This window comes from Physcomitrium patens, chromosome 25 (genome assembly GCF_059467195.1).
Source record: "Physcomitrium patens ecotype Gransden chromosome 25, ASM5946719v1, whole genome shotgun sequence".
NCBI classification, from domain to species: domain Eukaryota; kingdom Viridiplantae; phylum Streptophyta; class Bryopsida; order Funariales; family Funariaceae; genus Physcomitrium; species Physcomitrium patens.
In genome coordinates this window covers 8,812,404-8,834,329 of record NC_143434.1, presented here as the reverse complement: position 1 = coordinate 8,834,329, position 21,926 = coordinate 8,812,404, and the positions used below count along the sequence as shown (strand labels likewise).

The 21,926-nt window shown below is 32.4% G+C and overlaps 1 protein-coding gene across 7 annotated transcripts; it reads left to right on the top strand.

The window, feature by feature from the left end:
* The first annotated feature begins 531 nt into the window (after positions 1-531).
* On the top strand, positions 532-7,660 carry LOC149986295 (uncharacterized). Of its 7 annotated transcripts, none has more exons than XM_090247333.1 (13): positions 532-846; positions 1,050-1,169; positions 1,413-1,449; positions 2,632-2,690; positions 2,835-2,916; positions 3,184-3,304; positions 3,630-3,671; positions 4,131-4,306; positions 4,470-4,651; positions 5,067-5,335; positions 5,770-5,892; positions 6,439-6,666; positions 7,036-7,660. In XM_090247333.1, exons 1-13 carry the CDS (start codon positions 792-794, stop codon positions 7,060-7,062), a joined length of 1,521 nt encoding a protein of 506 aa, XP_090103459.1. In that variant the 5' UTR covers positions 532-791; the 3' UTR covers positions 7,063-7,660. The 7 variants fall into 7 exon arrangements, with proteins under 7 accessions (XP_090103459.1, XP_090103458.1, XP_090103462.1 ...); XM_090247332.1 differs by having other exon boundaries at positions 5,064-5,335; XM_090247336.1 differs by having other exon boundaries at positions 2,544-2,690; positions 5,064-5,335.
* The last annotated feature ends 14,266 nt before the right edge of the window (positions 7,661-21,926 follow it).

The window sequence follows — 21,926 nt, the reverse complement described above, 5'->3', positions numbered from 1 at the left end:
GCTAAAATATTTTCTTTCAACACAAACAAACGAACTATTCTAATTTTGCTGTAAATGATCAATACAGAGCCACTGTAACCGAAACAGAAACTGATATACCGACCTCTGCGGAGCATCAGACGCAATGAATGCAGAGAGAAAATAGCGGGCCAGGAAAATATAACATGGTCGCAAAGCACGCACAAAACCACTCGGTCAATATTCTTACACACTCGACCAGGAAACCAGCAGCCCCTTGGACACCGAAAACCCGACAGAGAAAAGCAGAGAGACTAAACTGAGGGGCCATAACACACCAAACGCACACAACAATGCACAGCGAGTCGCCCTAAAAGTATGAAGGTCTGCGCGAGGAGGGCCAGAGAGCACCAAGGGCCGAACGGAAGGAGGGGGGGGCCCTCCTCCCACACCCACCCCTCTCCCCTTTCCCCTCTCTGTCTCTGTCTCTCGTGACTGGGAATCGCACGCTGCGTCCCGAAAGAAGGAAAGAAAGGAAAGAAGGATTGCCCTCACTCACTCACTCATTCGCTCGCTCCCTCGCTCTCGTCCTCCATTCCATTCTATTCCATGCCTGCGTATCTGCGCTGCAGTAGCGCTGCAACAGCGTTGCCACGGCCCCTTGCTTGCGTGCACCACCGCAGCAGAGACGGGGGCAGAGACAGACAGCCAAGAGCCTCCCTCACCCTCACTCACCCTGCGCAACGGACACTCGGGAGCCGGAGCGGGAGGGCGAGCGCAGCGCCAGAGGCCTTCTTCAGGAAGTGACAACGCCGTCTAAAGTGGAGGTTGCAATGCCAGCTCAAGGGCGAGCGGACCCCGAGCCGCCGAGTGCCTCGATTGCAGATGGTAAAGACGATGCCCCTCCCGTTTGTCATGTTCCCTCTCTTTCCATTGTCCGGCGTTGTGTTGTCGTTAGGTGTAGTCCTGGGGTGGCGCGAGCAGGAGTCGGCTGCCAGCTCTAATTGCTCGCCATGCACTTAATTTCTTGCTCCTCATGGAGTGAACCGACGCGGTGTCGCTCCTTAGATGTTACTATTTCTGCGTGCTAGGATGCAAATTGTGTGGGATTCCGTGGAATGGAGCCACTAGGGAGGTTCGGTGCTTTCAACTGTGGTTCGTGCCCGACGTCCTGGTTGTTCGCTGTAAAATTGATGATGGGGTGCAATTCGGTGAGTTTCGCTCGTTGGATAACAAACGCAAGCTTTGGTGCGGACGCCAGGGCTGTTTTTTTTTTTTTTTTTTTTTTTGTTCTTTCTCTGCGCCATTCTTAACGTAGACCGTTGCTCAATTCCTGCGATCGCGTTTTTGTGCACGCTTTTGTGTACTTGTACGCAATTGTGCTTTTCACAAGTGAACGATCTGATTAATTGCGGTGCTAATCTGGTTCTGCGATCGTATGTGTGACATTTCAGGTGCCCCCTTGTCTCCGTCGAATGGCGATAACAAGGAGTAAGTTGCTCTAACTTCCCCTTACCTATGTACCGCAAAGTCATTCTGAACGGGCGGTGCAATTCGTGAGTTGCATCTCTGAATGCTGGAACGAGTCTACCTCTTTCGATGACTTTGTTGCTTAAGTGCGTTGTAACAGAGTTTTTTCATTACAAGCATTTCTCGATCACAGTGTGTCGCATGGTTTATCTTATGCATACGAACCAGTACACATCGACGATCCACAGGAAATCAATAAATTGATGACTTCCGTTACATGGCGGAAAATCGGCCATAGCACGGTAGACGTGTACCAGAAGCGGACGATCACTTCGCCGTGATTAGCTTGTTAGCTGGTAGCGCTTGTCTCAGTGATTTTGGAGAGTTTGTCTTGAGTCGCTTCTTGTAACACCGCTTCGCTCTGCTGATTAGATTCGAATTTCTTACACTTACAGAGCAGGTCTCAGCAGAATAGCCGACCACCTCTGGAGGTGTTTCTGGTCAGAATCACCGATGATAGTTGGGGGCCTTGGAGTGAACATGCCAGTGGTGTTAGGTCCAGGTTTGAGATCCACTGGATTGCAACATTGCAATACATGTGCAAACCAATTCTTTGCTAGGCGACTTCCTTAAAATTTGCCCTTGGATCAAGTAATGACGACGTTGCAACTATCGAATCAGCCGGGAGTGTTATGTACGGCCAACTATTGTTCAGCACACTTGAGACAGACTGTTACGGTGATTCCTATGAAAATCCTTTTGAGTTGACTGCTTGCAGTGCCTTCACTTGAGAACCCGAGAGTCCATGAGAACTCCTGTCATTCTGTATGATTGGAGTGTACATGCATCTAGTTTGGGGATTTTGAACTGAGAACTGTGTAGGAAGAGGTCGTCAAATAGGTGAAACAGCAGTTGGCGCAAGGCACTACACTCGGCAGGTGGCACATACTGCGGCCTCCGCACTCTCCTGGGAAGCGTTTGCGTGGTAGAGAGTCCGTGAAGCGATGCCAGCCTCTGGTGGAAATGATATCTTGTGATGTGAAGGGGGGTACAAGTTTTTTTCGGTCTGCAGTCTTTGTAGTAGCTCATGTTCGTCGCATTGCAATGCCATGCAGTCAGGTGCATGGCGTATTTCTGTTGCGATGCGAGAATCGTGGACCAATCTTTCGCAGGGTTGTGCTGACCGTATGTTTGTTGTCTCAGCTACATCAGGGTCTGTCGGTCAGATATCCGCAAGGAGATGCAGTGTCCAATTTGCTTGGGTACGCAAGTTTCTAACCTATCTCAGGAATAGCTCGTACTCTTGGTATGCGCTCTTGGTAGATGTTTGGTGTGTGTAAATGGAGGGCATGTAGGATGCCGTGTTTTTTTTGTTTCATTGAGACGTGGGTTGTCTTTGTTCGTAGGGATCATACGGAAAACACGTACGGTTATGGAATGTCTGCACCGGTTCTGTAGGGAGTGCATTGACAAATCCATGCGGCTTGGGTAATTTTGTGCTTCGCACGCCGTCAGTGTTTTTGAATCTCGCGACTTCTGCTTGACATGCCTTATTGGCTAAGGAATGTTGATAATCGAGTACATTTCAAGTTGTCGCTTTGTGTAGCGCAGACTTGAGCTTGAGGGACGATGGATTTAATGAAAGTTGTCTTGTGGGATGGACGAAGATTGACTTGATTTTTTTTTAATAGCACCCATTCACAAATTTTGTAAACTCTCTGATAACCAAGTTGTGGTAATTTCCAATACTTTTAGGAATAACGAATGTCCTGCCTGTCGCACGCATTGTGCAAGCCGCCGATCCTTGAGGGACGACCCCAATTTTGATGCACTGGTTGCTGCAATCTATCCTGATCTTGACGAGTACGAGGAGGAGGTGCGTCATCGTTTAAACGTTTGGTGAATGTGGTATTCACGTCGGCGGTGTTAGTGTAGTTTGTATACGACCAAATTATGGAATGCTACGGTATTACCGTATGATTTTGATTAGTCTCTTTGCACTGCACATGGCTGCGCTTTCTTTACAAGCTGCAGTGCGTGCTGTCTTGCGTTATGTGTGAGGAGTAGTTCGACCCTGCTTTGTGGTCGTCGGAACCTTTTTTTGTATTTCTCATACATCATGGGCTTCTTAACAGAAGGTGTTGGTTCGCTTGATGTAGCATGAAGTAAGCCTCTGAATATCTGTCATGCTTCTGCAACAGGAACTCGCCTTTTTTGAAGACGAGGCTCTTGTAAATAGACAGGTCAGTGTTTCCATTAAAACTGTCAAGAAACAAGGCAGTCATTGAGGTTGTGTTGTGCATTATCAAGTTAACATACAGGATTGCAGAACAGCTGAGCTCATTTTCTCGTGGTTTTTGATTTTACACCTGAGGCTTGTAATATCAGGGACGCAAAATCGTGGAATGCGCATTTTGAAGTACCTAGTAATTTAGGGTTGAACCTCAAATCTTTGCTTTGTTGCAACACGGCTGTTGCTTGTTTGAGGAGGTTGAGTTTTTCTTTTGCTATCAGTCTGTTGAGTGACGTAGGGTAGTAAGTGCTTTTTATCATGCTAAGACTCAACGGCATCACATATTGCACTTTAAGCGTTTGGGCCTCTGAGAATCCGGTTGCTTGAAACGCATAATCAAGTGTCCATCATCGACAAGCATTACCACCATCTAGTTTCTGAACACAGTGTCGCTTTTGGGTGCACACAGATTCAGGCGAATATTGCTGATACGTTCAAACGACAGTCCGAAGCCATCGCAAGGCGTCGTACCGCGTCCAAAGCTACAGCTGCAGCAATCGTCAGGAAGGCCCACGGCAATTTTCGTAGTGTGCAGAACAGGCAAAGAGGCCGAGGTCGTGGAAGCCGAGGAGGTCGCAGATCTAGGTCAGGAGTTCTTTGTGAACTGTGGCCACGACTTTGGAGGAATTGTAGGAAATTGCTAGTAGCTGAGTTAATGTGAGGGTATTTGCTGCACTCCCCTTTCCCGATACACCTTGACCTTTGGAATGCCGCGGTCTAATCATCATTTGGGGGAATGGTTTGGCAGGTTCAGTGAGGGCTCAGCACGTTACGAAGATGACGATGACTTTTATGACGACGACAAAGCTGATACTGCTACTTCTGGCGACGACACTCAGAGTGAACCAGAGCCAAACCCGAAGAGAAGGAGGGCCAAGGTGCAGACCTATTCTAGTGGTGAAGAGAATAGTGAGAACGAGTCACTTAGTGGTGAGTTGCATCTGCAACACTCTATCCCTGCGTTCATGAAACAATGTTTTTGGCTGCAAGCACGTTTTAGGTCGTTCTGAGCTCCTAGGTTTGTCGGGTCGGAGGAGTACACCTTTCCTGTTGCTTCGACATCCGAGCTTTATTGTTTTTATGGAAGTTTTTTTTGACGGTTTAGCAATCTCTTTATATATATTTCACTCCGTTGCCTGATCTTCAATTCACTTCTTGAAATAGCTCTTTAGCATGCTCGGAGTGCTAATGCCATGAGTTTTGATTTTCAGAGCTGAGTAGTAATAGGAACACTTATATCAAGCAAGGCCGAACAGTGTCTGTGTATATACAACCACAATTTAGAGTCTTTAGTGATCATGTCGGAGTGAAAGGCTCCTCAAATTTTCGGTGCTCTGTACAGCAGCTACCCGTGACCAACATGAGGCGCCTGCCTCTTTCTCTGGGGACGAATCACCAACCGACTCATTGGCAAGAGAGAGTGATGCGGATGCTTCTCCGACCAACGTTGAAGGGATGTTGAAGAGCTGGGCTAAAGGTACACGAAGTTCACGATATGGAAGTGTTAGTGGTGTTCCTGTGGCCAATGGTAATAGGAGCATGAAGTCATTACCGCGGACTAAGGAACTAGCAGACGCCTTGTTAGCTGATGCTCGCGCGGATAAAGAAGACGAGGTGAGACAAGGCTCTCCTTGAATGTTCGATTGCATTACATCGCCTGCATCTATAGGTGTGCGTGTGTTTAGCTCAATCCTCCCCTGCTTGGGAGACACGTTGCCAGATGATTGTGATATTCTTTGGTGTACTATAGGAAAGTGCGACAAGTTCTGGTTTGTGGTTTCGTGGAGAAAGAATGGGGGTTCCAATGTCTGTTGTGCCACCCTCTGGTGGCATTTCGTGTGGACTCTTCGTTGTGGCCTTGCTTCGTGGTCATCAAACCATCCAATGCAGAAATATTTGTAGTCATTCAGAATTTACAATGAAGCTGCTGCTTGAAATTCTGTTGCTTGCAATTCCACTGATGGACTAGTTGCCTTTGAGAGCAATGCAGTCTCTTTTGCGTTGCATCTCGGATCTATCTGACATCTTTATGAAACAACGTATTGCAGTTTGTCGTACACTTGAACTTGCAGCCTTTAATCGATGGATCGGATGACGAGGACACCCTGCCAAGTCTTAAACGACCACACCTTTGCTGTCCACCCAAAATGACCGTCCATCACCTCTGCAAGGTAATCACCATGCCCCACACTTGATTCAGGAGAAATCGTAGGTCATTAGTTTACTTGGATTTGCTTTTCTCGTAAGTTTCCCAAGTGCTGTAGAAAATTCAGTTGTCCGTTGAGGGAGATCAAGTCAAAAGAATTCAGCATGGTATTTTTAAGGTGTGGCACTAGGAGAGGTAAACTCACTCCAACCTGTTAGGGCACGTGTTGCACCTTTCTTGGTGCCATAATCCGGGCATGAAACTGTATTGCCTGACACGACGGAAATGCATCGGATCTAACGTGGGTCTCGAATATAAACTTAGAAGCGACTGGGCAAATTGAGAAGTCACCGTGCTCATGCATTTTGACATTTCTCAATCATGTTTTCGCTTCACGTGACAGCATCCTACGTCATCTCCAGGGGATTAGGTTGAATGTGAAAGACTGCAGAATGGTTTACTACCTATGCCATGAACTTATATACTTGCTATTTTCAAATCGTTAAAAAAGAAAAAAGAAAAAAAGGGTGAACGGGTGCTGATTCCCTTTTCTGATGTGCGAGCGACCCAGTTCCTTGCAACTCGGTTGTCTCCTCCGCCAGAAGCGGATCTGGAGATTCTGGTGGAGAGCAAGACTGAACAAGTTTCAATTCCAAAACCTCCTCTGCGGTTGAGCAAGCTCTCGAAAGGAAAGGCGTGGGCTTCGAGAGGAGATAGTGGCAAAGAAGTCATGCTTCTGTCTTCGGGGCATACACTTGAAAGCGTACTTTGCGATTTCTGGGATTACCATGGTAATTTGGTAAGTTGTTCGTTGCTTCCTTCCCCTATGAATTCTTTTTGAAGTCTTTGAACTCATGAAAACACAACGCACTGCCGCGTGCAAGCACCTGTTGGCGACACCGTAAAGCTCAACCTGCAGTAGAAGTAACTCATTTGAGAGGATCGTTTCGGTGAAAATTGGATATTTGGTAGCGACGATGCTGTGAGATCTATCTGCCCAATCAGCATATGAGATATATGCTGTGAGATGTATCTGCCCAATCAGCAGACCGTCACCGGTGCTTCCACTTTGTTTGTACCATTGGAGACCAAGAATTGATCTGGTTTAAAGATTAGATTAGTGAGCGAAACGTGCATGGCACTTGACTCGTACTTGGTGCATTTGCAGGAACTTCTCTATCGTCGAAAGGGTTGATGTGGCTTCAAATCGGATTCGCTTACACATGGATGTTTTGAATCAAGGATTGAGCAATACGAATGATGAAAAAGCCATAAACTAGGGATTTGGGGTCCCTCAAACTTCTGCAAACAACAAGCGCTGAAAAGAATAAGGCTTGCATGATTTATTTAGCTGATGATGAACTCACACAAGATACCATACGCGACAGAGATAGACTATCTTATTTGTGGGAGGCGAGTAGATGATCCCTAGGCTTTGAAAAAGTATTCTCTGTGAGGGATTTTAATCCAGCCTCGATGCGTGAGGTCTAAAATGCGAATTGTGGAACCTCATATTTTTAGGATTTCTGTTGAAAAGTTTTTGTCTGCAGTATTTACAACTCAGAGGGTGCCTTGTTTCAGTTAGGGTGGTGTACCAGGTAAGCAAATAGGTAAATAAGTCAATTGAAACTGCATTCATCTTAGAGAAGGACAGGATAGGTAGGAGGAGACTGGAATATGTCAAATATATATGCTTTAATCAGGGATGTATGGTCCTTTTGGACAAACTACTTAGGTTGTATGTAAGAGCACTTCTAAAATGGTCAATGAGATAAGAACGTTAAGAAAGTAAATGTCATGTGGTGGTGTTAGTTGAGATATTTGTTATTAGGATATTTGTTGTTTGATTAGTTTTATTATGTTTGTTATTTTATTTGAAGCATTGGGTTTGAAGAAACAAATAGTTGAAGAAGTATTTATTTTTCAGAATATCTTACTATAAAATATATGAATAAGATTAACATATTTGTATATACATATTAATGCATAACAAAAAGTAGATGTTAGGGATATACTTACTTCATTTAAGAAGGAATAGTTGCAAGCATTGAACATTAAGATGTGTATAAAAAAAAAAAGAATAGGTAAGAAGACAATAATTAATGGTTAATGTTAAGAACAAGAAGGCCTAAAGGCCACATGAAGAACTAAAGAGATGAGTTGACATGGCTAAAGAGGGTCTTAATCTTGTCTTTACTTATATTACTTGCAAGACAGGCTTAGAGTCCAAGCCTCTCATGTCTTGTCATGCAAGGTAGTAGATGACTTGTTAGCAAAGTCTTAAGAAGTTTGTCAAGAAGCTTCCTAAAAAGACTTGCAATCCATGTTAATCTACATGACTTGATTCTAAAACTATTCTAAAAGTTTCTTAGAGCATCACCTAACATAGTTTAGTTTCTAAACTACCTACAATATACTTCCATCAAGTTCTAAGAATGTTTTAGAAATACCTACTATAATGTGAAAGATTCTTTAAAGGTTCTAAAATCTTTTTTATATGTTTGTAACATCACCTCTTTTTTTAATGACAAGTTTTACAATGAGCATTGATGTTGGTTTTCTTTATATTTGCAAAAACTTCATTATTTCTTAAAGATCTTTTGTTATAAATACTACTCTTTGATCTTTATTCAATGGCTAAATAGGTCCTTCTAACCAATGTTCATAGCCAATACTTTTTAGAATCAAAGAATATAATCGGATGACTTTGGTCTATATTAAGACCTTCAAAAATTCCTTAAAAAATAACATCTTGACATCTTGATTCAATACTTCTAACTTGCAACACCACAACTAATTCTCAAGCATCTTCTTAAAGATTTTAATGCCAAACTTGATTATAGTAAGGATGTACTCAACATTCATATGGTTGAGCTTCATCTTAAGATATATATGGAATAATACTTGTTGTGACAATTGATATAGTTGATCCTTCAATGAAAGCTCAAGCTTAGGATCTTCAAGCTTTATAAAAATTCTCCAATTTGATATATTAAAATTAAAAAAAATAAAAATAAAAAAATAATCATAAAATATAATTTGAAAATTGAATAATAAAAAAAATAGACTATAGCATATTGATGATGTTCTTAATTGAGTCTTATCTCTTTATATGTTATTTATTGCTAGAGCTTCCTTTTGAAGTCATTTTTGATAGCCAACTTTGATAGCTTCTTTTGGATTTATAAAGATAAAGAGTATAAAAGTTTGATATCTTCATTAATACATTAATAATATTAGATGAAGGTTTCTATAATTATTTGTTGATGTTGTAACTCTTTTAAAGTATAAGTTATTCTAACCAGTCTTTTTTCATTTGTAAATCAAGAATTTTTCAATTTTATATTTATTTTTATGATAAATTTTAATTAGAGATAAAAATAAAAGTTTTTATTTTTGGAATTTTTGAATGATTATAGATTTTTAATAAAAAAAACATAAAAGATTGTTGAAAAAACCAATATGGATCAAACATATAATATTATTAAAAAATAAGAAATATTATATATATATCTTTGTGTGATCTTATCAATACAAGCAAGACATATCTATAAGTATTTGGTATCAATATTTTTTCCTATTTATTAGTAATATTAGTAGTAATGATAAGATTCAACAAATCTATTCAATGATTCTAGGCTCAGTTGAACTTGTTAATGTAAGCAAGATGATGGATACTTGAGATTGTTATTCCAACAACCTTCTTTAGTCTCTCATCAATTATTAAAGCATCTGTCTTTGTTTAAGATTGCTTAAATATGGACTTTTGAATAGAAATATCTTTTACTCAAAATATTATAATTGATTGCAATAGCTTTGATGTTGAGAAGTTATTTTTTGGCACCCTAGTGTTGAAACATTTTTTTCTTGTATACCTTGTAGGATGTGTCAATTTTCTTAAGCAATTTATTTGCTATTTGTTTTCTGTTTTTCAAAGAGTGGCTAAATGCTACTCGAGTGTCTTCTTTGTGTTTACTCAATGAAGAAGTTACAATAGACGTAGAAGGACTAATTGAGTTGCCAAATGCATATCCTTTCAATGAAGAAGTTGTGAATGAATCATTTGAGTCAGATGATTTTTTAGCAATGGAATTCAAATTGAGAAAGTTTTCTAAATCCTTTAGTTTAAAGTTAAAGCAAACAGACTCAGGTTCTTTAAATCAAACTGTATCAAATTTGGAGAAGTAACAATTGCCTTCACAAAAGATTGCAATTAATTTATGCAATGATACTCACTTGTTGAGTGCCAAGCTACTTTTAACAAATGCGGTTGGTTTTGTGACCTAGCAAGAGTTTAGACAAAAGGTCAAATTATCAAGAATTTTTCTTAGACTACCAAAAAATATAATAAAGAGAGAGATTATTATTTTCTTTTTCATAACTCCTATGCTTTAGAACATTTGTTAAGTTTATAAGTTATAAAAAAATCTAATTGAAGCTATTATAGCCTAATAGGCTTTATATATATTGCGTGTTGATACTCTTGGTTACAAGAAAGATCTTTGAAAGGATAGAATCAAATATTTGTTTCTACAAGAAAGATTGATTTTTGAATTGTTATTTCTATTGTTTTATCTAAAGTGGAGAGATTTTCCTAACATAAATAAAAATGAGCTTTATGAAGATGTAATTAGTATACTTTTGATAAAAAATATTTTGATTAAAGTATCAAAGAGAGTTGAATCATCCTTGGAGGAGTTTATTTTGTTTTTATTTTGTACTTGAGGAGAGATGTGATAAATCTTGGTCTTCTTCTTGAAGTTGTAAATAAGAAATGATTCCCATTTTGGGACAAAGTTGTTCAAATTCTTGTCTACCTAATACCTTGGTCATGATGTTTGCAAGGTTTAAATTAGTTTTGATATGGAAGAATTGTATTTTTCCAAGCTCTACCCGCTCTCTTACTAAATGATAGTGGACTTCTATATATTTAGTCCTAGCATGAAAAATAAGGTTACTAGCAATTTTGATGGAGCTGATATTATCACAATAGAGTGTCATTGAATTATTTTAATTTTTGATGCTAAGCTCACTTTTGAATTATTTTAATCAAATATCTTCATTTATCCTTTTAGTGAGTGCTTTGTACTCAATTTTAGAGGAATTCAAAGCAATTGTAGATTGATGTTTGCTCACCCATATAATGGAACTTCTTCTTAATTAAAAAAGATAATTTGTTATTGATATTTGACTTTACATATCCCTAGTCCAATCTAAGTATATAAAGCCTTGAATTTTACAATCTTAAGTATTTTTGAATGAAATTTTGTAATCAAGTATACATGCTAAGTATCTAAAAATCCTTTTGTTGCTTCTAAATGGATTTGTAAGGAGTTGGTCATGAATCTATTAAATACTCCAACTATATAACTAATATTTGGTCTAGAATTAATTAAGTAGAAAAGTTTGCTAATAATATGGTAGCAAGTTGTTATATTTGTAGGTTCACTCTCTATATTGCTTATAAGTTTGATGTTGATATCCATTGGTGTCTTGTAAGTGTTGCAACTTAACATGTCAAACTCCTATAGTAAGTCTTTGGTGTGGTTTTATTGAGTCATGAAGATTCTTTGATTCACTTAGTAGAATTTGATCTTTAGATAAGAAGTCATTTTTTTGAGATTAGTAATCTTGAATTTCTTTATAAATTTATTTTTAAGCCAAATGATTTTTTATAAGCTGTCCTTTATAATGAATAAGTCATCTATGTAAAGAACAAGTATACCTAGTTTTTCAGCTTCCTTCGAAAAATAAAGATTGTAATTGACATTTGACTTGAGTAGACCTTATTCTTAAAGATATGAATCAATTTTTGAATATTAGGCTTTAGAAGCATATTTAAGATTATAAAGTACTTTTTTTAGCTTGTAAACTTTTGTGTCTTGTCTTGTAATAATGTAGCCTTTTTGGTTAAACCATAAAGATTTTGTGAAGTAGATCATTATTCCAAAAATTTTGTCTTCATGTTGAGGTGATAGAGCTTCTATTCCAATTATTCAAAGAAAGCTAATAAGATCCATAAGGTACTCTATTTTACTATAGATGCAAATATATCTTCATAATCTATTCCTTATTTTTTTTTGAATCCTTTGGCTACTAGTCGAGCTTTATAGACATATTTGTTTGTGTTCTTATTCTTTTTGATCTTGTATACCTATTTGGCTAAGATGGAACTTTTATCAAGTGGTAGATTCATTAGGTCCTATATGCCATTTTTAAATATAGAATCTATCTCTTTGTTTGTAGCTCATTTCCATTTTGAATTCTTCACTACTTCTTGATAGTCTACTGGTTCTAAATTCATTTCTACAATATTATTTTCTTATATACCAATTTATTGATAATGCAAACAGAATAGGTAACCATCTAATTTTTTGATTTTAAAGATTTTAGTGGTCATGAAGTAAGAGCTATTTGTTTAGGTGAGGTTGGAAAATTATCTGTAGTTGGTTTTAAATGGGATGTATCTATTTATAATTTAAAATGATATTTATTAGATAGAATTATAATTTTTTGTCTTATTTCTAGATATAATATTGATAAGAATTAGAACATTAAAGGATGGTGTTTTTATGTCTTAAAAAACTACCGTGTTTAGTTAAGTGTATCTATTGGAGGACATGTTGAGATAAGAATTTTTATTGAATGTAACATCTCTAGTAATATGTATTTTTTTAGAAGCTAGATTGTAGCATCTATAGGCTTTGAATTGAGTGTCATATCCTAAGAAAATGCATTCGGTCACTCTAGGTGACATTTTTGTTTTTCTACATTTTTTTGCCTTGAAGAATAAAGCACTTACATCCAAATACTTAAATGAAAGATAGATCTGTAAATCTATTGTGATAGATTTTATATGGAGTTTGCTCAAAGTTTATTTTGGTAGGAAAAAAATTAACAAGGAGATTAGTGGTGTTGAATATTTTTGACCAAATATTTGTTGGTATTTTAGTATTTATTATCATGCTCTTTGCTTGATCAAAATATATTCAATTTTTTTGCTCTGCCACTCTATTTTGAGATAGAATATTTATTTTTGTGATTTAGCGCTTGATATTATATTTTTTATAATATTCAATGAATTCCAAAGATAAAAACTTCCAACCATAATTTATTTTCAAAGCTTATATTTTAGTTGTTGATGTTTCAATTACTGCCTTGAAGTGCTTAAATGTTGTAAAGGTATTTGATTTTGATTATAAGAAGTAGACCTAAATAAATTTGGAAAAATTATAAATAAAAATTAGAATGTAGTTAGAACCATCTAAAATAATAGGCTTGAGAAGACCGAAAAGATTATTATATATAAGTTGTAAGATTTGTATAGACTTGGTGTTAGTTTGCTTAAAAAAATTAATCCTATGAAATTTGTCTATTTTGCAGGGACTATAAGAATAAGATACTAGAAGTAGAAAAAAAAAATCTATAGACTAGATCATTATTAAAGAATTTATTAAGATTAGAATAATTCAAGTATCTTAATCTTTTATGCCAAAGTTCTATTTTTCTAATAAGAGAAGTTGTAATAGAATTAGTTAGGTAATATAGATTAATTTCAATTTTATATAATTTCAATCAAGAATTTCTAAATATTGTAGCATTATGTTAGTAGATTTATCTTTTGTAATCATAATACATTTTGAGGTATCAAATATTACTCTAAAGCCTAATTCTATTAATTTTCTTATAGAATAAAATTAATTTTAAAATTTGGAACATAAAAAACATAAGCTATAGACTTTATTTCTTCCAAAGAGGTATAAATGTTTAATTTTCCTTCACATTGGATAGGATATAATGTACCATTATTTATTTTAATGACTTTGTTTTATGACTTGCTACTGATACAATTAAGAAAATTTCTATTTCTTGTAATATAGATACTAGTTCTAGAGCCTAATATCCAAAGGTCTATATTATTTGTAATTAAATCAATAAATACATATTATAGGTCTTCTATTTGATCTTCATCAAAGTTGAGTTTATTTTGGTGAGTGGTAAAATTCGCTTGTAGATTGCAATTTTTTGTTAAAAAAAGTTTTGGAAGATATTATGCATGTCAGTTACAAGTAGTTTAAGAAAAAAACATTGATGATTTATTTAACAATAATTAAATTAGATGGTTGTTTTTCAAGAGTTACGAATTGGTTAATAATATCCTACATATGAGACATAAAGCTTTCAATAGATTGATCAAGTTTTATTTTAAGATTTAAAAATTCTTTTCTTGTACCAATTTTTAATGTATTTTTTTCTATATTAAACCTATTCTTCAAAATATTCTAAAATTCTTGTGTAATCTTAGCATACATAGTATATAGTATGATATTTTATTTTATTAAGGATTTAAAAATATGCATAGCCTTATTCTCTTGCTTTCTAATTTTTCTTTATTCAAGAAGACTTGCTCACAATTAAAGTACTAGCATTGTTTGAAGAAGCTTCATCTTAAAGAAAAGAAGTATTTGATCATGTTTTATTCCAAATATCCAGATCTTCAAGTATTGCTTGATTACAAATCATCCAAAGATGATAATTCTTCTATCCTTTAAGTTTCTCTGATTCACTAAAGTTCAATGACATTCTTTGTAATATTATTTTGAGAAAAAATAAAAATAATACAAATGATTTGATTGAATAACTATTATAGGTAGATTTGTTTTCTTAGTTTATTTCTAAAAATAAGTAAAAAATACCTACGCCATATATAAGAATCAATAGTCTTATTTTTTAAGTCTATACTTTGTTTAGAATCAAAGAGACCTTTGTTTATAACAAGGAAAACTAATTTGCATGAAAGTTATTGTGCTAAGGACAATTGCTTCAATACCATTTTGAAAAAACTAGTATGGATCTAACAAATAATTTTATTTAAAAACAAGGAATATTATGTATATTTTTATGTTATTTTTTGAACACAAGCAAGACATTTTTACAAGTTTTTGGTGGCAATTCTTTTTCCTAATTACGAGCAATATTAGTAATAATGATAAGTTTTGATACACCTATTTGATGATTCTAAACTAAACTTGATTTATTGATGTAAATAGGATGATAAATGCTTGAGACTATTATTTCAACACTTATATCACCTCAAGCAATATCATGAATTAATTCTTAATTATGCCACAAAATCCTTACTTATTATCAAACTTAAAAAATTGTTGGTCATGTTTGAATAAACAAAGGAGTATCAAGAAGCCTTTGATTGGATTAAAAAAATATTAAATTTATACCTTGTATTAAAACCATCCAAATATATATATATATATATATATATATATATATATATTCTTCATATCTATTGTGATGCTTCATCTATGACAATAAATAGTACATTATGTCAATTAATGGAAGGTAGACAAAAAAATCATCCTATAGCTTTTGCTAGGAAGAAGTTGAATAGAGTTGAGTAATATTATAATACTATAGAAAAAGAATGCTTAGCCATGGTTTTTTTTTGTAAAGAAATTTCAACATTATTTTCTATTAAATCTCGTCATATTTTTTTGTTGATCATATAGCTATCAAAAATTTGGTCAACACAGTAGATTTAAGTTGTTACATAACACAATAGGTCTTATCATTGAGAAAATTTGATTATAAGATAGAATACAAACCTAAAAAATTACATAATCAAGCTGACCATCTATTTAGGATAAAAGGAACATTAAGTCCTACTCCTATTGAAACTTATTTGGTAGATGAAATCCTTTTTATCATTGCTATCTATTCTACTTGATACAATTATATTCCAAAATATTTAAATTTTTAACAATTATTTGAAGGTTTTTCTAAATACCAACATCAAATGATTAGAATTAATAATATCTATTTTTTTTATTATAAGAAATAATTATATTATCAAAAAGTAGATAGTCTATTTAAATAATATATAGTAGTTAGTGAAGTACCAATAATATTGATTTCATGCTATAATAGTGCATGTCAATAATACTTTTTGAATAGATTAATAACTCAAAATAGTATGAATGCAAGATATTATTGACCTATCATGTTTCAAGATGCATATAATTATGCTAAATAATGCAATACATGCCAATATTATGTAAAAAATAATTTTCATATGGCATTCTCTCTTTACATCTCTTTTTCTTTAATTCCTTTTGAAAAATGGAGGATTGAATATATTAGAGAAGTGCATCTGAATTCTTCAAAAAAAATAAAGCATATTGTAGTTGCTACATAATACTTAATTAAATAGACTAAAGTAAGGATTGTCAAACAAAATGACATAGTTCATGCTATAAATTTTTTGTATGAGCAAATCATCACTAGATTTGAATGTCCTAAAATTCTAATTAGAGATTAAGGTATAGAATTTTTGAATAGTGTGATTGAAGAGATGACCAATAAATTTTATATAAACTATCATATGGCTACTGCTTACCACAAAAAATTTAATAATCATATAGAAAGAATAAACCAAATCTTGGTTAATATTTCAAGAAAAATTGTACAAGAATCTAAAAGAGACTAAGATAATTTTTTTTTTAATAATTATATATCAAAGACATGAATTTGAAAGAATTAAATGATCAATATACTATTGTGTCATTCAAAAAGATTAAAAAATTATTCAAAAATAATATAATATTAAATTAAAATAGCTATTATTAAAGATAAGAAGACTAAAAAATCTAGAATTAAGATTAAAAATTAGAAAGGCTTCAACAATAGTAAAGAAGACTTCACTCTTATCTCCATATATACTATCTAACTATGAGCTAAATAATAACGTTCTATAGGACTTCTAACACGTTTCTAACTTGCAAGTCACGTGTCTTAATTTATAAGGCAAGTTTTCTATATGCATGTCATATAGTTAGCTTGTACCACAAGCTATTAAGAGGTATAATACATGGCTAAATTTTTGGCCAAATTTATAACCTACTAATCAATTACAAACATGTATAAAGTCAAAGCCTTATTAATAAAGCTTTTAAAAAGCTTTTTTTATAAGATATTATCATTTATTTATTTTAATTTATTTCTACCTATTCATATTAAATAAATAAATATTGGAATAAATTTATATATCTAAGACATTATTTTTCCTTCTAGAAAAAAATTCCACAAAGAGTGGTGATCACATGTTCATAAAGTCTAAGATGCAATAAATTATATTTGCTATATATTTTAATTTTTTTTCTTTTTTAAGGTAGTTTATAGATCATCTTAGCCATTAATAATGTCTCATTCTAGGGCAAAAAGACCACCTTGTTATTTGATCATTATTTAAGCCTTTATAACTTCTTTTAAAAAGAATATTTATAATATTATTAAAATTTTTTCCTACCTCTAGTAAAATCACCAAATATCACGAGTCTCTTTCAAGGTTGTGATATCAAATACATTGTATCTTACTATTTATTCAAAAAAAAATGTCACTTTTAAGCATCATCATCTCTATTATGTTGTATTGAAGGCTATAACAATTATAATATCTCATCCAATAACTTAGAAAATAATAACTCTTGAGTTAAATTTGTTAATTATTTATTTTTTTAAAAAAATTTAGCACTACAAATATATATATAAATTATAAACAAAGATAGAAGGTAAAATATAATATTTTTTGAATTGTTTTTCTTTTATAGGAAAGATTTGTTATTTTTCATCACAATTTTGATAGATGTTATTGATGAAAAGCTTCAACCTTCTTTACTACATTTATAAAATTCTTGGCAGGCTCTCATGCACATTTATTAATATTATATTTGTACCAATGAATAAGATATTTTAACTTATTTTTGTATCACCTTGAGCTTAAGACTGCTTCATCTCAAATTCTTAATTATTATCCGCTTCTATCGAAAGAAGTGGCATTTATTTTATTTATAAGATATTCATTGCCTTATATGATTCAAAAAGAGACACATGAAATATAGAATGGATTTTTATAGACTCCAATAGATATAATTGATAAGCAACTAGATTGATTTATTTACAAATAGAAAATGGTTCAAACTTATAGTAATCCAACTTGTTACAAAAGTAATTAGTTTTGATATTATAACAAAGTAATCATACCTAATTGCCAATGTAGAATTGAAGTTGCTCCCTAATATAGGCATCACCATTAGTCTTTTATTGTTCTTGAGCTTCTTTTCATTATGCCTTCATTGTTGTATATAGCTTAAATAAATAATTTATCAAATTTTTTGTTGCAAGTTTATCAATTTTTGAAAAATTAAAAGCATCAAGTTACAAATAATAATCATAATCAACAAAGAAAAATATTTTTTGCATAGAAGAATATATTGTATCATTGTAAGAAAACTCTACTAATAATAAAAGAGTTGTCCAATCATCTTTTTGATAGTTAATGGTACACTTCAAATATTTTTCTAAAACTTGATTTACATTCTCTATTTGTCTATCAATTTTATGAAAAAAAATAAAAAATAATTTTATATTTATTTTTAAAATCTTAAAAAGAATCTTCTAAAATCTTAATACAAATTAACTCCTTCTATCTGATATAATATCATTAGATAATCCATTATAGCAATACATATTATAAATTAAAAACTTAATTTTTTTTACCAATAATAGATTTTATACATGGTAAAAAATATGTCATCTTGATAAAACAATCTACTATCACAAATATAGAATCATAAGAACATAAGATTGAAATATTTGTGATAAAATCTATAGAAATAGAAGACCATGGTTGTTTTCAAATAGATAATAGTTGAAAAAATTGATAAGGTCAATGATGAAGAAATTTTTTATTTTAAACAAATGTTATATGATTGTATAAAGTCTTTGATTGCTTTCCATATTTGAAGCCATCAAAAATCTCTAGATATTAATTCCAAAGTCTTATTGTATCTAAAATGTCTAATTATTAAAAAGTTGTGGCTAGCTTGAAGAATACTTAATTATATTTCTTCCTTCCAAATTTATATTAGTCTTTTAAATTAAAATAGATTATTCTTGAACTTAAACTTAGAAGTATTATGAAATTTAGGAAAATTATGCTTAATATAATGAATAAGAAGATCAAATGATATACTCAATTGAAATTGCTTGAAAAAGGTTGAATCAATAATCAATGTTGATTTCATTGCTCAAAAATGAAAATGCTTTGACTTCAAGAGAATTATTCTTTATTGATCAAAAGTTATATTTCTTTCTTTGGATATAAGATAAAAACATCTAAAAATAAATCTGATAAATCTTATTATTTTTTAGGTCAATAAGTGATTTTAAAATAAAATCTTGATTAAAAATGCTTTGATAGACTTGACAACAATTCAAAATACATGTTGTCATAAAATAACTTGAATTTCTTCTGATCCATATATATAATGACTGGACTAGAAGTGCTTTCTAGATAATGATGCCATTCTTGAAATGAATCCATAATTATAAAAAGAAAATACTTTAGCTTCAAAATAATCATTCTTTTTTGATTCAAAGCTGCATTTCTTTCTTTTGGTACAAAATAAGAATGTTTAGAAAGGGCATCTGATAAACCTTGTTATTTTTTTTGGATCTATAGGTGATCTTAAAATTAAATCTTAATAAAGATATATTCCAATAGGCTTGGCAATGATTCAAAATATATGCCAATATAAAATATTCAAGGTTTTTGTGACCTCTATATATATATATATTATAATTGGACTAGAAGTGCCTTTTAGATAATGATGTCATTCTTAAAATAAATCCACAATTATAAGAAGCTCTTTATTGTAGATCTTATAATTAATTTCGATTACTAAAAAGTTTATGGAATGAAAAGCTACCTGATGGAGCTTATTATCTGCTCTCATTTGTGATAAAACAACACCCATAGCAAAGTTTGATGCAATTATTTCCATAAAGAATGCTTTAAAGAAATTGACATGATATAAAATTGGTGCAAAAATAAATGTTGACTTCAAGGTTTCAAAAGATGTTTTAGCTTCTTTGCTTCATTCAAGTTTATATGACAAATATGTAAGAAGAGTTGCAACTTGAAAAAAGTTCTTGATGGAGATTTGATAATAATTGGTAAATCTCAAAAAACATTACACATCTTTGACTATTTTTGGGACCTTCCAATCTATGATAGTCTAGATCTTTTTAGAATCTATCATTAATTCTTTGTTGGAAATGATGTATCCTAAGAAATTAACTTGAGTAGTATAGAATACATACTTTTCTATCTTGGCATATAATCTTGTATCTCTAAATTTTTTTTACACAAGATGAAAATGAAACTCATATTCTTCTATATCCTTAAAGTAGATCAAAATATCATCTAAATAACAAAAAATAAAATCATCAAGAAACTTATGAAAGACATCATTCATGAAATGTTAAAAAGTAGCAAGTATATTTATGAGTCCAAAAGACATGATATTATATTCAAAATTTCTATTTCTAGTTTGAAAAGCAAACTCCTACTCATCTCTTTCTTTGATGTGGATTAGGTTGTATGCTCTTCATATATTTATTTTTGTTTAGATCTTTGTTTGATTGAATTGATCAAGAAGTTTTGTAATTAGAGGTAGGAGTTAACTATACTTAATGGTAATCTTATTAAGTCTTTGATAGTCTATGCACATCTACAAAGATCTATTTTTTTTCTTTACAAATAAGTTAGAAGTTGTTGTTGGAGATTTTAAATGGCGTATGAAGTTCTTAGTCAAGTTCTTAGTCAATATAATCTTTTAATACAACCAATTCATTTTATAATAATTTATATATCGGTTCAAATGATGGTTGAGTTCTTTTTTGTAGATTAGTTGAATAATCATAGGATCGATGCTTTAAAAGAATATCTATATTTTTTTTAAAATAATCGTCTCAAAAATCTTGATATAGGCTAGGAATATTACTTGATATCTTTTCACCATCAAAAATAGGTGTGACATATGTAGCAAAAGATGATCCTTCTTTTACCACATGCATGTATACTTTTACACATATTAATAAGAGTTTGGATGTACTAGGCTTATTTATTTTTACTTCACTATTAAAATTTTGGATTAAACTATAAGAAAATTTGAAGTTACAAAAAATCCAATCTATCTCAAAGTTATAGTTTTTTAACCATAATAATCTTTAAATAATTAGATTAAAAGAAAATATTATTACATTAAATATTATTATACTATTATTATCTTAAATTACTACATCTAAAAAAAAATCTCATAAGTAATATCTCCAAAAGACAACAAATGACTATCCATGACTTCAATATGTAAAGATTTAAGTTTCTTAATTAAAAGTATTTCTTATTTCTTGACAAAGTCTTCATTTATAAAATAAGTTGAAGTATTTAAATCTAATAACACAAAGGCTTTGTGATTTTTAGGTCCTAAACACACATCTATTATAAAACAAGATAAAAAATTTGAAGAAAAAATAGGACCTTTACTAGGTGTTGTACATGGCTCTAGCCACACAATTCCTATTGTAGTTGAAAAAAATCATTTTTGATACATTATCTTCTTTGATAATCATACTCTTTATTTTGTAATTATATTATTTTTTTGGATAATATTAAGCAATGTGCTTAGCTTCTTTATAATATAAGCACAAACTGTCTTAACAATTTTGAGTCTTTTTTTACTAAGGAAGGGATTTAAAATGTATTGTATTAATTTGCATTGGTTTTGGCCTTGATAAATATTTTTTAAAAAATTTGGTAGCTACTATCATTACTTAGCTTGTTCTTCTTTAGCTAAGTTTTTGTTCTTGACACCTTTTAAATAATCAATTATCACTTATAATGGCTTAAGTAATAAATTATTTTAAAGATTTTACTTTTGATATTATCAATAACAAATCTTTGATGTTATTCTTCAATCCATATCAAAATTGATTGATGAAGGCTTTGTTGTTTGAGTCCATGTTACAAGTAAGGTTTTGGAATTGAATAACATATATGGTAGCTGATTGTGATCTTTATTGTAAAGATAAGAGCTTAGTCTCTACTACTCTTTCTTGATCACTATCTTTCAATGTAGCTGTAAACACTCCTAAGAATTAATTCAAATCATTAATAAATTATGAATCTTTTTCTATTAATGGTAT

Excerpts from the sequence above, each read along its gene's own strand:
- LOC149986295 (XM_090247332.1), top strand. The coding sequence starts at position 792 with ATGCCAGCTCAAGGGCGAGCGGACCCCGAGCCGCCGAGTGCCTCGATT. Across the intron at positions 2,917-3,183 it reads GACAAATCCATGCGGCTTGG|GAATAACGAATGTCCTGCCT; the intron begins GTAATTTTGTGC and ends CAATACTTTTAG. Across the intron at positions 4,307-4,469 it reads CGAGGAGGTCGCAGATCTAG|GTTCAGTGAGGGCTCAGCAC; the intron begins GTCAGGAGTTCT and ends ATGGTTTGGCAG.